At 40.2% G+C, this 15,988-nt stretch overlaps 1 protein-coding gene across 1 annotated transcript in view; it reads right to left on the bottom strand.

Annotated features, from left to right (window-relative positions):
- The window catches only part of wge (winged eye), a 106,450-nt gene extending 96,160 nt beyond the window's left edge, over positions 1–10,290 (bottom strand). Inside the window, exon 1 of the mRNA XM_065483843.1 lies at positions 9,675–10,290. Coding sequence (XP_065339915.1) covers positions 9,675–9,909 — 235 coding nt within the window. The 5' untranslated portion in view covers positions 9,910–10,290. The remainder of the gene's footprint in view (positions 1–9,674) is intronic.
- Between the last annotated feature and the right edge of the window lie 5,698 nt (positions 10,291–15,988).

Raw genomic sequence — 15,988 nt, 5'->3', positions numbered from 1 at the left:
TTTTCCTCTCAGCGTAATAAATCATGATCTTGAAGCTATTGCTCTCGGTAATTCAAAGTAAAACCTTGATGAGGATATCCTCTGAACCCCATATTTAGATTATGTTTTTATTAGAGGGGAAAACTAAATTATGCACCTGAAAATACACATTTCTCTTTTGACGAATGCCGCCAAAATATTTGATTTTATTAAACGATTTTTCTGAATATGCAGACACTTTTTCCTCGTACATAAAATGGTGATGCCTTTGAAAATTAACAACAAGCCAGTGAGCACCATTACTGAAAGAATCATGATCCATTACAATTTTAAAATTGAAAATGGTTTATTGGAGCCAAAAAATACCCAAAAGAGGGATCAAAGTCGAGCGCAAACGACGTCGTGGATTGGTAAATTTAGCCGCGGCTTTTGCAAAACGAGCACAACATGACAAAAGCACGCCATTTCCTTTTCCATTAGTTGCTAACAGTCAATTTGAATATCAAAACTCGAATGTCAGTGTGTTGTTTGTCGCTGGTCGTCGGGCGAGACCTGTAAGTGTTATGGGCGGAAAATAAATTCGCAGGAGTAAATTCGGGCGAGCCAATAACGCAAGCGGCCGATTGGCGAGGCGCCGTTAAAATCCACTCAGAACGCCGATAATAAAGTTGGCCTGCGCCCGCCAATGATGCCTAATTATAATCATCATCGCCGATTGTCCGCCGCGTGTGTTTATGATGATACTCGGTGTATTGTAAATGCAGTCTCTGGGTGCATACATACAATGCATTAAAGTATGGTGTATTATCTCATGAGTCAGTTAGGGCTCTAGCACACGCAGAGTGCATTATTTTGATCTCATGCCAGTCGCATATATATTTTACGGCCGTCATCTTCGCCCAACTGAAGGGCACCGCTTGCCTATTACTTCATTTATGAGGCAGACCATAATTAAAGTAAATCTGCTGGAACGCCTAATGCGAGCGAGTGTGCAATTGTGCTGTAAATCACCTGCGCAGGGCTTGCTGCTGGGAAAATTGAATTTTGTTACTTCCTATAGTCCTCGTACTCCGCAAGTAACTTAATACAATCCGGCTTGTGTTGTTGGTAACATGAGTCTGGTACAGAATTTTTTTTGAGACCTGGATTTCAACCGCATCAGAATTCTAAATAAGTTTACTCCGATGTTTCGTGTTTTTATTTTTCGATTTTTATTTATATGAATTATTACACGGGATCCGCTTTAATAAATTAACGACAAAATTGCTTTGCTAGATATATATTTGCAAGTATAGAGAAAATATAACAGTGGAATTTAAAAAATTATTTTTAACATAATTCAATTCATGGTAAAAATAGAAGCACTGATATATTTTTAAACACGCCGTTATTGACTCGTTCAAATTTGATTGCATTTCTCATGATAAAACTTTGTTTGTAGATACAATTCACACTGTAGGAAAAGATATGATGATTTTTCCCCGACACAACTGCTCATTGTGATATTTAGTTTCTTCTGCTCTTGTCCCATACATTGCCATTATCCATAAACAAAATAATTAAATAATGCAACATAAATATAAAGAGGGAGGTGAGAAATTAGTTCAACAATTAATTAATTCTAAACTTGTCCAGGAATTCTTTAATTTCAATTTATGTTAGGAACGTTGTTTCGTATCTTTTTCTAAAGATCTTGCCTCTGTCTTAAAATAGAAACCAACTTTTAAATGTTATTAGATTTTCATTTCTAATATTGTATTTTTTGTGGTAAATTAACGCATTCCAAGAGGACCACTTTCGTAAGTATTCAGCTCATTGAAATAAAGAAGTATATTTTTTAAATAAAAATTGCTGAAACTAAACGATGTCATGATTATTTGAAAACAATGCCTAACCAACTCTAAAACTAATAATTATAAAAAAAAACTTGAAAATGGACGTCTATTTCCCAAAGTAAAATCGTCTAAATTTAAAAGCCCTATAGAAATCAATTAACTAAAATTTAATGAGCTTTGATTCCCACTGAATAACTTGCAAACTGTCGTTCACTACTGACAATTGATTTATATTAAAAAATATTTCAATATTGCTTAAAAATGGCTTTTATTTTTTGGCATATTTTTATAAATGAACAGAAACTTAAATTTTATTGGATATGAAAATTCTCTAATGATGGTATTAACTGCGTCTTTAAAAACAGTTTTCTTTTAGCAATAAAATTCTCGGGCAGCAATAAATTCGTCGCCTAATAAATAAAATTCCCACGCAGTTTGCATGACTCGCCAATTTTTTGTACCCACAAAACTGAATATATCGCAGTAATATGCAAACTCCGCAGAGCGAAAACCACGGTTTGGATAAGTGGTATGCGTTCAACAAAAGAGCGGCCAGCAAATACCATAAAAAAAAATGCAAACTGCGCCGTGACCATAGCGCCTTATCTCAATCAGCACGCACGGCTTTATTTTCGACAGGCCCAGCAGCGTTCCGAGGTGCGTTCCAAGCAATAAAATCGCGATTCGCCCGATTTGCGCGCGCGTCTTTTCGGCCGTGTCGATCGGGGCTGTTGCGTGAGCGCGTCTCGCAGGCGAATGAGGCGTCGGTCGCCGCTTGCACGACCCTCGCTCGCTCGGCTCGGCCGCGGCGGCCACGACGGCGGCAGAGAAGCGGCGTCCTCGCGGAGGGAGGGTCTGCCGCCCCTTGATCCGCTTGCTTGATGTATGGAGTGACGTAACGACTCCAGCATCCATGCCGCCGAGGACCGCTCTCGCTCCTCTCCGGCTAGTAACCAAGTGGCACTGGCTTGGGAGCGTTGTTGCTTTTCTTTCTTCGCGCACGACCACCGGCTCCCAGCTTTCGCAATTTTCCGAGTTCCTCTGCAGCCGCGTTCCGATGACGAGGCAAAAGAATTGCGCTCTCAGTCGCCAAAATTATGCTTCGGAGCGAGATAAATTAATAGTTCCGTTGTCGGGAGTTGAATTGTTTCGTTGATATTAAAATTGTGTTTAGTCCATTAATCATGAGAAGTTGAGTAAGAAAGAAAAGGACTGATGTTTTACTATTCTTGCCTAGTTTTTTTAATCTTTTGACATAGTAAAATTTTTTATCTATTGTCGATGGAGAGAAAAGTGCAATCATAGCATACTGCAGTCAATGACTTGCTGTATAACTGTTTTTTATCAACTTCAATTTCATTTGAATTTTTAAAATTTCATTTATGTTATTTTTTTATAACTTCTACTCTGTACATCTCGTAGGCTATGAGCTCACCGGGTCCCAATAACACCGCTGAGTAGATAATATGGGGCCCGAGTGGCCGCAGAGGAGCTTGGGCCCAATGTGGCAATCTTTTCGCCTCCCTGCTCTGAAACGCTAAACATTTGTCGGTAAAGCCGCTGGAAAGGTGCGAAAACCAGCAAGTTGGCGAGTCGACGCCGGTGCGCCTTCCAGCCCGTTGAACTCTTTGAATATTTCAAGTCTCTATAAATGAACCACATTTTTGTCATCTTCTGACACTGGGCAGGCAGTGCTAGGTCTCTGAAATGCTCAAGTATCTCCCATTGCCTTGAAATTCTTAAAAATGCCTTAACAGTGCGAGCCAACGGGCTGGTGTCAGAATTTAGTTTGAACATTTCTGAAAATTATTGCCCGAATATTTCTCCTTTTTTTAAATATTAACCAACACATGTAAATACAGTGCTATTTTACTGTTTATTTATTTGATAGCAACTCTAACACAAATAAATAATCGCTACATAGCAACTTCAATCGTGGTGTTAATTATTCCCTATAATCTGAGGTCACAATAACTCTAATCAAAATATAACGCAGTACATTAGTGTCTATCAATTTATAAAATATATATGACACCTTCAAAATTTCAATACTGTGTTCTGTATTTTGAAGCTTTATTTATAAAAAAACTTTTTGTTTAGCTGTTAATTAGTTTCAAAAGAATCATCAAGGAATGTTTCCAAAACGATGGACATCAATGATCAACCAGCTTATGATTTGCAAATTGCAATTTTCCAGTATTTTGGCTTCGAACTGGCGAACAACACGTTGCAAAATCAGAGATGCGCGAGCAGATAATGCGCGAAAACGATGAATTATCTGCTGCAGCAGCAGCAGCGGTGGCGGCCGTATAGCCTGCATACAAATAGCAGGCGGCGAACATTGAGCAGCGTAGCCAGAGAGGGCTTTATCACACAGCAGCACTCGGGACAAGGCGAAGTGGGTGTCCAGCAGCACCTCATGCGATTATTATTTATGGTCGTCATTAACACAGTCCTGCGTGCGCAAACAGCGAGGCAATCGTAGCTATTTCAGTCTGCAAGACCTAAAATGACATATCTATCGCTCATTTCCCGCCAATAATAGGTCGAAAATTAATTCAAATAACATATTTCATTATTTTCTAACAAGCCACTCAAGATTCAAACGTCATTAAAATTTCCCGACTTTTCAAAATTCTATTTGATTTAGAATTGTGGTGTCAAAGTCAGCCTATATCTAGGGCAAATTTTTGCACCCTTCTCTAACAGTTTAAAGCGGATGCTTTATAAAGATCCATTTAACAATGCATTGGGTCAATTCTGGTGAATTTTAGATAGCCTTTCATTTTTACACATTTAATTACTGTGCTGCAAAAGTGTAGCATATATAAATAATCTTCATAATTGAGATTTATTTACGGTTCTGTTAAGGAAATTAACTTAATGCACTCTATAAACCACATTCCGACAGAATTAATGACAACATGCAAGCGTAAATTAGCTGTTTTATTAAACTGGAATAAAAATATGACTCTACTTGATATTATGTTTTTTGCTTCTTTCGTCGTGATGGGCGGGCTAAAAATGTTAATTTTAAGAGGAACGTTCTCGGTTCCTAAGACTTCAATAGCAGTACTTCTTATAAATCTTAAGCTAGCTGCAGAGAAATTCCGAATTACCAGACGTTGAAAATTATTTACCTTCTTAATTGCTGAGTACAAATAATTAAAGAGAAGAAGCGAGATAAAACTAATGCCTCTCATCTCCCATGCGACTTAACACACTCCCATGAAAATTCACAAGCTCAAGATTCCATCAATTATTTGAAATGATTTCAAAATTTTAAATTCTACTTTTGATACCACAAAAAAATTGGAAAGAAATTTTTTGCGCTCCTCAAAGAAGGCTGCGGGCTGCTGCTCCCCAATCAAGAGCATTTTGTAGGAAAGTTTCTTAAAAAAGAAATTTTAAAAATATAAATAATAATAATTAGACATTAAAATCAACTTTTTCTAATTACACTAATCTGTGTTTGTTTGATCTGGATGGGCATAGCTATGAGAAAAAATTGAAGAGGAAATTGATATTTTTAAATTCCATATGTACATACATTTTTCAGTTATTTTATAATTCAATCTTATACAAATCAAGCACCCAGCATTTAGCTTAAATTTATTTCCAGCATCAGTAGAAATTTTAAATGCTGTATGCGATGGTCAAATTAGTATTATGAATTAATTGGAATGTCAATTATTAGCATAATTGCCACCACGTGGCATTTGCAACTGACCTGCGCCATCACATACAGAAGCAAATCTTTGTTTGCGTTTAATCATCGTGGAAGCAGCATGTTTGTGCACAGAGCACACAAAATAAGTCAGAATTATCATTTGCTGTACAAATACCTACTGCTAGCTTCAGCATAGCCGCGTGCGTGCGGACCGTACATACATCATGGGTCCGTCCCTCGCACTTGGTAACAGAGAGGCAGCCTCCGCTAGCAGAGAACATGCAGGTTAATTATTGACGGATGTAAGGGATTTGATATCGAATTGTCATTCGGGCACATGCTGTATACACACATGCAGACGAGCATACACACATGCATCGTCGGAGGCGCTCTCCGGCCATTCATCGCCGATCGAGATTCGGATGCTGTTGTGGGTGCAGGCCACATTAAGCAATATACATACATAGATGCTGCCTGGTGCTTATGGATGGGACTCGAGCTTTGCTGCTCGCAGGTGTAATTAGATTTTGGACACGCTGAAGACCGACGGCGTTGGAGAATAATACTCGACGGCCTATAATCTGTGCGAAATGCAGTGTCGTTCAAGCATGTTGTTTGCTGTGTATATTCTCACTTCAAATGACAGTGAAATTGACCATTGAACGCAGGCACATGACATATCAATGCGACCGTAGAAATTTAAGGACAAATCCTAATCCAACTCATGTTCTATAATAGATCATGAATTGGGGCCTCAACCACCAGTGTAGTTGAGCGGAAATATTTTGCAGCATTGTGAAAAATAAAATTATCCTTATTTAGTAGCTGTATTTAATTTAATAAAAGTAACTCAAACAATACGATTTAAGAATTATGGCAAAATATCCAGACGCTGTACAATTTGTGCATGGTTTGTATATCTAATATTTTAATAATTTTATTCGCATTTCTTCTGACAGCTTATACGAGTTGCCATTATTTAAAAAATAAAGTTTCAAGTTCATGTTTCAAATTTTGCTTTATTCATTAAGTCGGAATATTTACAATGACTTTTGAATAGCTGTCAAGATCAAATTAAAAATACATCATCACATATACTATATACACATTTACAAGCAGACGTCTTTCCAGTCACACGTCAAATACTCATTAAAGTCATAAAAATGATATAAATGAGAATAGTATGTCGTTAAAAATAACAATTATTTGAAAGTCTCCCTTAATATGTAGAGTTAAGAATCCAAAATTTGAAAATTTTCTTAAATAAAGATTTTGTCGGAAAAAGCGTCGCTGGTTTTTATATGGGAAAATAATTGTGTGCATAAATAAATAAAATCATAATTGCATTATATCTTGATATTCAATCAAGAGGCAGCCATGCAAAAGAGCTGTTATTAAAACCAGGCGCAAATTTGTGGACGTCACACTTGCTTAGGGTTTTTTCTTGATTTTACATACTCCACCGAGAAAATCAAGTTGCTGCCACGTGAAAAATAAAATCCTTTGGGTAATTTGATACGGTGATGCTGCAAGGGTACACTCGCTCTCGGCGGAGTAAACAGCACCTCACACATGAAGTGTAAGTGTGTAATAGTGCCTCGCATGTATTGCTGCATTAATTGCTCGCAGAGAGTATACTCACTTATACGTCGCATAAGCCCGGCCGTCATGCGAGAAAATTGCTCCACACTTTTTTTTTGCTGCCAACAAACTCTTTGGCGAGTAATTTCAGATATCGCAGAGACGAACGGCAAAGAGTTTTCGTGCTCGATACTTTTGCCAATAACATGCATTTGCGAGAGCGCCGCAGCACTCTAGTATATATGGAGCGCTTTAATTTATCGATCAGCGCCAGTCTCCGTCGGAGGCGCACTTGCACACGTGGTACATGCGAAAAATTGTATGGGAGGGTACACAAGAGCCAACCAGCCAGCCAGCGAAATACATTCTTGTGTACAACTCTACGTGTGCGTGTGTGTGTGTGTGTGTGTGTGAGCGCCTAAAAAGCGCCGGCAGTCCTCTGTCAGACAAGATTTCAATTTCACAAAGAACGCTGCGCTCGTCTTTTTCAATTGAGAGAGAAAAAGTAATCGAATGCTGTATGGGCGCAAGGAGGGCGCGGGGGAAAGAGGGAAAGTCGGCTGAATAAATTTATGAGCCGAGCAAACTTAGTTAACGTGAAGCCTCGGCTTGCGAAAATTATTACTTGAGCAAGGTGAATTCGCAGAATTCAAAATTTGTGACGGTGTCAACAAAGGCATTCTTCTACTGTTGAGGAGGGCATTCTGTACAGCGTTGTTCCTTTGATGCCATTAGTGGTTTTGAATGTAACCTGTTTCAAATTCATCAATAAATAAAGAAATACTAAATTTAATACAAACCAACCTACAATTAATGTGATGATTATTTTTTCTATACCGCTTTAAGTGACAAGTTTTTTCCTTCAGGGGAAATGTCAATAACGATATACCACCCACTGCCAACCTGGAGCTCAAGGATTGCATTATGACCATTTTCCATCTCTTCTTTATAACAAGGGTACAATGATTAAAGCTGCTTATTGAAGCGGAAGATTACTAATGCGAATTACCATCATTTTTGTTGTATTTCTCTGTAGATTTTTATGCTATTATTTGCTATTTTTATGAAGCCATATCTATTATTATTTTATATTTAATAAGCAGGGTAACATTACTTATTTGATTCTGTGACAATAGCAAGAAAATAGCTGTGATGCAACAGAAAAAATGTAACCCTGATTACTTAAAATTGTAAGACTACTAACCCATGACTCGGAAATCGTGTTAAAATTGTTGGATGAGAAGTCACGCTTATTGTCAGAACCTGTGAGAGCCAGTTGCTTCAGCAATAAAACCATCAACCCGCGTTGCATTCTCAAGCGATCTTTTCAACAAAAAAATACTTCATCAATTTAAAGCGATAGTTTTGTGGATATTTGAAATCAACCATGATATGAGCTTTTGTATAATGTGTGTTGACATGGACAAGTGAAAAAACTGGACAAAAATGGCTTGACTTTGACAAAGGTCGGAATCAGCGGAGCTGGAGTGGAAGCAGCAGCAGCAGGTGACAAGCAACCGACAAATCTCGTGTGATGCATTGCGAAACAAAGTACGATGGCGTGGTGACAGGGTAGATAGAACATGATGGGAAAGGGCAGACGCGGAGAATTGCTTGGCTGACACTCGAGAGCAGTCGGAAGAGAGGGAAATCCCGCAGAAAATCAATCATCCCCTCGTGGGCAGGCCGAAAATAGAATTAAAAGGGTTGAAGCCCACCCTGGCTCGGCCCAATTTTGCCCAACCATGCTGTTTGGCGACTTTAAATAGAGAGCGCAGTGCTCGCCAGTCATTTCTTCTGGAATATTCGAGCCCTTCGCTATGTTCGCAGCGGCGGCAGACGGGGCCGCCGGTGCACCACCAAATCAATAATCACACGTTAATGACGCAGCCTTGCAAAAAATGCGCAAAATGCGTGCGAGAGCTGAGGCCCGGGACCGGCGATTGCTCATCTCGCGCATACCGGACCGTGCATGCTCTCCTCGTGTCGTGGCGCCTGCTGCTTATGCTGCCGTGTAAACACGTGGCTTCTGCATAAGTCACGTGACTATCAACAGGAGAGGATGGAGGATTCGCGCGACGCGGCCGGGGGTGCACGGCACAGACGAGACTTACGGCGCACTTTCGATTTTTGGGGTGACTATTGCGCCACGCTGCGACATTGCGTTTGCGTTGCAATTTTTTTTAGTGGTGCCGAAAATATTATTTGTAGATATGTCGTGCGTAATATTTCAAATAGAATATTTTAAATTAGCTCCGAAAGGCAATATTGACTTTTAACGAGGCGTTTAGCTATGTTTAAGTTAGTATTATACGAGGATTAAATTTCAAGACTGTCTCTCGGAGCGCTCTAGCTTGTTTACCTCAACTGAGCTATCTTTAAGCTTAATATCTTAATGAGAAAAATTGAAACCATGTTTTAAAATACGCTCAAGGAAATCGCCGCAGTTGTCAATGCCGTCAATGAAACCTTATTTTCCTTGAAGAAAAGTTTTCCTCGTCTGAACCGCACACAACCAAAATAGCCAGGCGGACGCAGCGAGTGGGCTGTTATTCGAGTGGCACTGCTCTCCGCGCGATGACAACCCCCAAAACGGGTGCAGCACCTACCTTTGTCGCGGTCCTCCACCTTGGCGCGGGCGTCAGGGTCACTGTTTTTGTAGGTCAGGTCAGTGGGTGCTGGCATCGGAGGCATTCCGTACATGCCGAAGTAGCAGCTGGGCGGAAGGAGTGACGGGGGTGCGGGGTGCTGGGGGTGGTTGTACAGGTGCAACTGCATCTCCTGCTGCACCCTGCGGTACATGAAGTAGTGCAGGGTGGCCTGGTCGTGCTCCGACGAATCCATGGCTAGCGGAGCGGCGCACTCGCTGCTATCTTAAGGTCCATCCCTACACTGTTAGCGCGTTCGCCGGCGGATGGAATGGAAAACCCTCACTCACTCGCTAGCTCGCTCGCTCGCCCGCCTCGCCGAGCGCTCTCGCAGTGTGTTTTCTTGTGCGGCGCTGCTGCGACTCTCTCCCACAGCCTTGCCCTTGTCTTTTTACTACGCGGTGGCGGCGAAACTGCAACACAGCACTCACTCGCTCTGCCTGCCTGTGCCTGCTTGCCTGCTAGCCGGCCGGCTCTTTCGGCCCGGCGCGTTCATTTACATTAGCCAAAACACACCGGCGGCTGGCTCACTCGCACTCACTCACAGCCAGCCAGCGAGCCACCGGAGCCACCTATGCTGCCATACCTAGGCCTCTCGCTCTCTTCTCAAAGTCGCTCCACAAGGTCATCCGCGGAACCGCGCGCGCGTTTTCTTTTATTTTTTGCTTCTTCTCCTTGCCTGCTTGATGCCTTCCGACTGCAACCTCCGCCGCCGCCGCAGCCGCCACCTCCTCCGCTCTTTTCTTCCAGCCGCGTGTGTTCTCTCCTTGCGGTGCTCCCGTGGGCTTTTCGCAAACTCACTTTTGGCTCCTCTCGCTGACTGATTTCGTTGCTGCTGAGGTTGGAGTATTTCTGACGTGAGGTGGACTTTTGCGAAATCCTCCCCAGAGAGTGTCGTCGTTGCAAAATTCCGCCAGTCGCACTTGACGCTCGCTTATTTTTACCTCTTCCGGGCACTGTAAACTCTATTTGCAGCAAAAATGTTGACTTTATTAACTTGAAGAAAAGAGACAGTGTGGCATGTAGACTTTTTTGCTGTGATGACACCAAAAATACAGCAATATAAAGAATGTTTCCTTAAAATATTTCAAAAACACAATCAAAATTTAAACGATGGCTTCAAGCTTGCCAGACACCCCATGAATCGTCAGAACCTTTTTACCAAATAGTGTAAGAGATACATTTTTCGTTATTTTAGTGCAGCTTATTCAATTCGAGTGAGCAGCTCCAGGAAAACGTGAAGAAAGACACCGACGACGTGGGTATTGTGCTCAGTCTCTCATTTCGCAAAAGTGCACCATCACTTCACGTAAAAGAATCGTCGCCTAAAATCATTTAGACCTTCAGCAAGAGTGACACTCGGCGGGATTAAAATACTCTGACTGATGCGAATTCCAGAAGGAATTCATTCAGCTCTCAATATATGCGGAACAAAAATATCGTTTTCCATTAGAACTCGCTGTTTGATTAAGGTTTTTTGCAGAGCATTCAGATGCAAATAGTTTTCTCTACCTACAAAAGTCTAGGAAACACACGTGAAGCAATTTCCAACTCGGGAAATTCCCGCGAGAAAAACGAGGGCAAAAGCCCACGCGGTTCGGTAGAAAGCGGTGCACGCGCGCGCTCACCCGCAATACGTGTGCGTGCCACATACACACGGTGGTGAGAGTACTTTCAAAGGAGGAGGCAGAGGGTGAGGGATAATATTTTAAATGACGTCACTTAGCAAAATCGATACGGAAGAGTCTTGGTGAAGGTCAAGGTCAGAGCGGTCTCTCCTCCCCGTCGCTTTCCCAGGCCGCGGGGTTCACGGGCGCTCATCTGCACTTTTTCCCTCCCTCTGGCTCATTGCAATCTTTTTTCCACTTTTACCTCCCACTCACTGGCTGGCTGGCTGACTGTCATCGTCCGTAAAGCATTATACGTGCCTTGGAAAAGCTCGTTTGTGTGCGGCGTAAAATAGAGCAGGAATCGATCTGCTGAGGAAGCAATCTTGTGCATTCATACACTAGCCAACGTCAACAAGCCAGACAGACAGAAGCCTTCGACTCGCTGGCTGGCGGATTAGCTAGACCACGGCTAGCTTTGCAGACGGAAGCAATTTTTGTGGATTGATTGTGTGCGGCAATGGCAGTCTTATTATTCGCAGGTTCGGCGAAATGATTACTTGGTGCGCTTCGATCGTAGTCACTTTTCTTCCTAATAAGATTATGCTTATATTGATGAGGCAGTTCCTGGACATTTAATTTTCTGAAGTAAAAAATCTTGAGCTATTGATGTCGATTAATTTTAAAAGGTTAATGCTTCTACAAATTTATATGAGAGCCTTTTTGATCTGAACTTTTCCATTCTTTTGAGGATCTGTCTTATAAAATCACTTAACTCTCGTTAGGAATGGGCTTTCAATTTTAATTTGAACAACTAGGCAATATTCAACTATTTTTATAAGAAACATTTCATTCAAGAAGAATTTAGGGTCAATAGTCTGCCTTTCAAAAGATAAATTTTTACGAACTGTTCGTACGCAACACTAAGCTTTTGGTGTATTAATTAAGTAAAAATACTCCTCTGTTAATGTCAACTGTATGGAAGCAGATTTGGTATGCAAAAAAAACAAGTGGACGAGATTGATATTTTTTAATTAAATTGTTCAGAATTGTTAGTAAAAACCTTGACAATCTAAAGTGGTTATATTGTACACTTCCTATACGACTTAAAATAATTAATCATTTAAACCCATTTAATGAAGAGCAAAGCAGGTGTCTGTTTTAACAGCACCAACAACAAACTATTAAAACAAACAGAGCAAAAACTATGATTGTCTGCATGTCTTTCTGGACTTTGCGTGGTTCGAAATGTACTACGTGTGTTCTTTGACTTACAATTTAATAAGAAAAATACATAAATAATAATTAAATCGAGTTACAATAAAATAGATCAATCGATGGCATATCAACGGGTTCATAGAGGTGTTTGGAACCATAAACACTTTTGATTCACTTGAATAAATAGTGGACGACTGCTTGAAAAAAATAAAGAGTGCATGAATGAAATTTGTTGACTCTAGGAAGCGAAAATGAAGAAAGAACTAGCACACAGAAGAGCGTACAGTGTGAAAAAAGTGAGCGCGTTTTGCTCGCTCCAGCAGCCACACAATAAAGTCCTAAAAGTCCAGCTTGTCAGGACTGCTTACATTGCATAGTGCTGGGATAACAATATAAATGCTCGCAGCTGTGCATATATAAGCTATATTCAGGTAAATAACGAAACACGTTCATCTTCCGCAACGCGCGTTTTTTTCCTTTGGCCGCGCCGCCTTTTTGCATGCAAATTCCTCGGCCCTCTAAATGCCGAGGAACTTTTCTCCTTTGCAATGTGACAGGAAGCGAACCTTCCGAGAAATTAATGTCGATATCCATGCTGCGGCTTGGCGTCACTTCCGAGCCTTGAATGAAGCAGTCGGTGCTCCTTTGGCTAATTGTTTCAGGCAACTTGGTAAACACCACCGCCACGCTGGTTGCATAGTTCTTACTTGTTTGCGAGACAACCTTGCGGCTCAATCAGTTCAGTTCACTGAGTGTAAATGGTTTACAGTCCTATAGTGTACAATAATTGGCTTTTGCTCTGCTTGTCGGTGGGAAAATTGTGCAATGTTTGTTAATAGAATTAAAGTTAAGTATTAGACCTTTTATTAAATTTAAAATGTTATATAAACTTCTTTCACGTGATTTAATTTTATATATTGCATGATAGTTTCTTATGAAAATAGGAAAATATAATAAATATAATAATCAGGGGTTCACCATCACCACAGGTTTTCCGATTTAACTAAATGTATTTAAAAGCATGTTTAAAAATCCTTTAAACCAAAAGATTTTTGAACGCTTGTTTTTTTAAATCCCCTTTCTAAATAAAAAGTTTCTACAGTTAATCAAGTTCACATACAAAGGACGATTCGTAACGTTCTTCAGGTTTAATCAAATTAATATGATTTTGTGGCTATTTCCAAAATTTTCGAGTATTTCAATTTTTTAAATCTGCATGATCACCAATGTGTCATTATTGTTTCTCGAAAATATAGGCTTGAACACTGGAATGATTAGCTAAGCACTCACAATCAAATACGAGATATAATCTGACTGAGACACACTCGCGGTACTTGCTAAATTCACCAAAACCTACTTTACACGCACAGATTGGTACGCATAGGGAATGATACACTCCCTCTTTCATCTGCTGATCTATTTAAAACAACATTCTAGTTAATTGCCAAACCAGGTTCTATTAACCCTGCCATAGTGCACTAACAATCTGTTTGAGCCGTTCTTTTGTCATTTTCGGCGCAACAGCATCTTCTCACAGCAAAATATCTTCTGGTACCTCACACCGTAATTTCTCTGCAGAAACCTTATCTTTATTTATTCTTTATAGAAATCTTATTTTTCAATTTATCCAACTTCACTAAATCATTACAAAAGTGTTGGCTATCTTATTGGTAATTCAATCAATTTTAACACTTATTAATGGAATGATAACCTTTTGGCGAAAAATGATTTAATACCTGCTAAATTAGCACATTTATTTAATGTACCTCTCCAGGTTGCGTGCGATTTTGATTCTTCTGTTATCTAAGGATCCTCACTACTTGAGGGGATTTAGATTGAGCTATCTATACTCACAATGAGCAAAGTTTAGTTATTTTCTCTCAATGTTACTCAATTTTATTAGTGGCAGTGAAGAGATGTGGTGGAAATATTCCATGTCCCTAAGTTCAGCGTGGTTACCGTCGAAAAGACTTGAAATAATTTTCGAGAAGCCAAAGACATCTAAGAAAAAATCCCGAGTCCTTATACATCGCCGTATTCATTATGATGGGCTGTGTCCGCGTGTTATCTTTCCCGTCTGCCTGCAGACTCTCTCGAAATGCACACGGCTGGAAAAAACACACGCTTCAATTTGGAGCAAAAAGTGCTCGCAGAATAATTATTATTCCTCTAGCGGGCATTTTAATGATGTTCTCTCTCTCTCTCTCTCTCTCTCTCTCTCTCTCTCTCTCTCTCTCTCTCTCTCTCTCTCTCTCTCTCTCTCTCGCTCCTCTCCCTGTTGCTGCAGCCGCCGTGCCGGGCTGAAAATCCCGCGTACCTACAATTTATTTTTCCTCCCACTTCATTACCAAAGACAAAAGACTTTTGCCCGTTCTCACAGCAGCCGGCACATTCAAACCCCTGCTTTGCTGCTTGGTCGCAGCAAACAAAAGCTGCTTTTTGATGCTGCGCGCGTTTAAAAATAATTATGCACCAACGGTTTATGCTGCTGCTTGATTGGATTTCGCACTTTCGCACATCCAGCCATTAATTCGTTCACGCCTCGCTCGCAAGTGAAAAATGTCACCGCTGATTCGCGCGGCTATTAATCATGACAGCGTGTACTTTCTTGTCCAGATTCTCTATGTGTTTAATACGAGATGCTAGTTTATCTAATAATAAAACGCGTAAAAATCTCCTTCTCTCTTCATGCCGTGCCACTCTTCAGACTCGATTTTTTTACTCATTTGTCAGAGCAAAGATGGATCACCTTACTTTTCTATTATAAATGTAGCCGAAGATTGTGCGCGGTGAAAAGTTATTTGCGTGGTCATAAATATAAATTAGATTACCATCATACCGATTTTGTGATGAGTTAAGGGTGTAAGATTTTTTCTTCTTTATACTAATATTCCAAACTATATTAAATAAAATATACAACTTTCTGTTTTAAATCAAACGAGTATTTCTTGTTGAAAAAATTCCACCATTCTTGTTATTTTCATAGTAAAAATTTTGCAGAAATAAGATCATTATAAGATATTACAGCTCTTCATATCTCAATTGAGTTATTATTATCGGATTTGCAGCAAAACGTTCATGTCATAATATTGACTAAATACATTCAAGATATTATTCCCAACGGGCATCTTTTTACATTTGCTATAAATTCATTAAAAATGCGGCCCCAATCTTTGCTTATAATTTCATTTAATTTTTACAAACATATTTTGGTGGCTCAAAAAGATCTCTTCTACTTCCACTTATTACTGATGGGCCTCTCCGCTGTTCAATATATTTCAACAGCTGACGCATGAGGTCATTGGCCTTTTGAAGAGAGCATTCGATGAGCCCCTGAGGTTTTTCCCTGCGCTTCCTTATAGAAACAGCAGACCCCCTGCTATTTACCTTTGAGTGAGACTTGTCATCCGCGGGATGTATTCCTATAAAATTGATTAAATTTTGCCGACG

This window comes from Cloeon dipterum, chromosome 3, assembly GCF_949628265.1.
Source record: "Cloeon dipterum chromosome 3, ieCloDipt1.1, whole genome shotgun sequence".
Classification (NCBI taxonomy): Eukaryota; Metazoa; Arthropoda; class Insecta; order Ephemeroptera; family Baetidae; genus Cloeon; species Cloeon dipterum.
The sequence above is the reverse complement of the archived record's forward strand: the minus strand, read 5'-3'. Positions and strand labels throughout refer to the sequence as shown.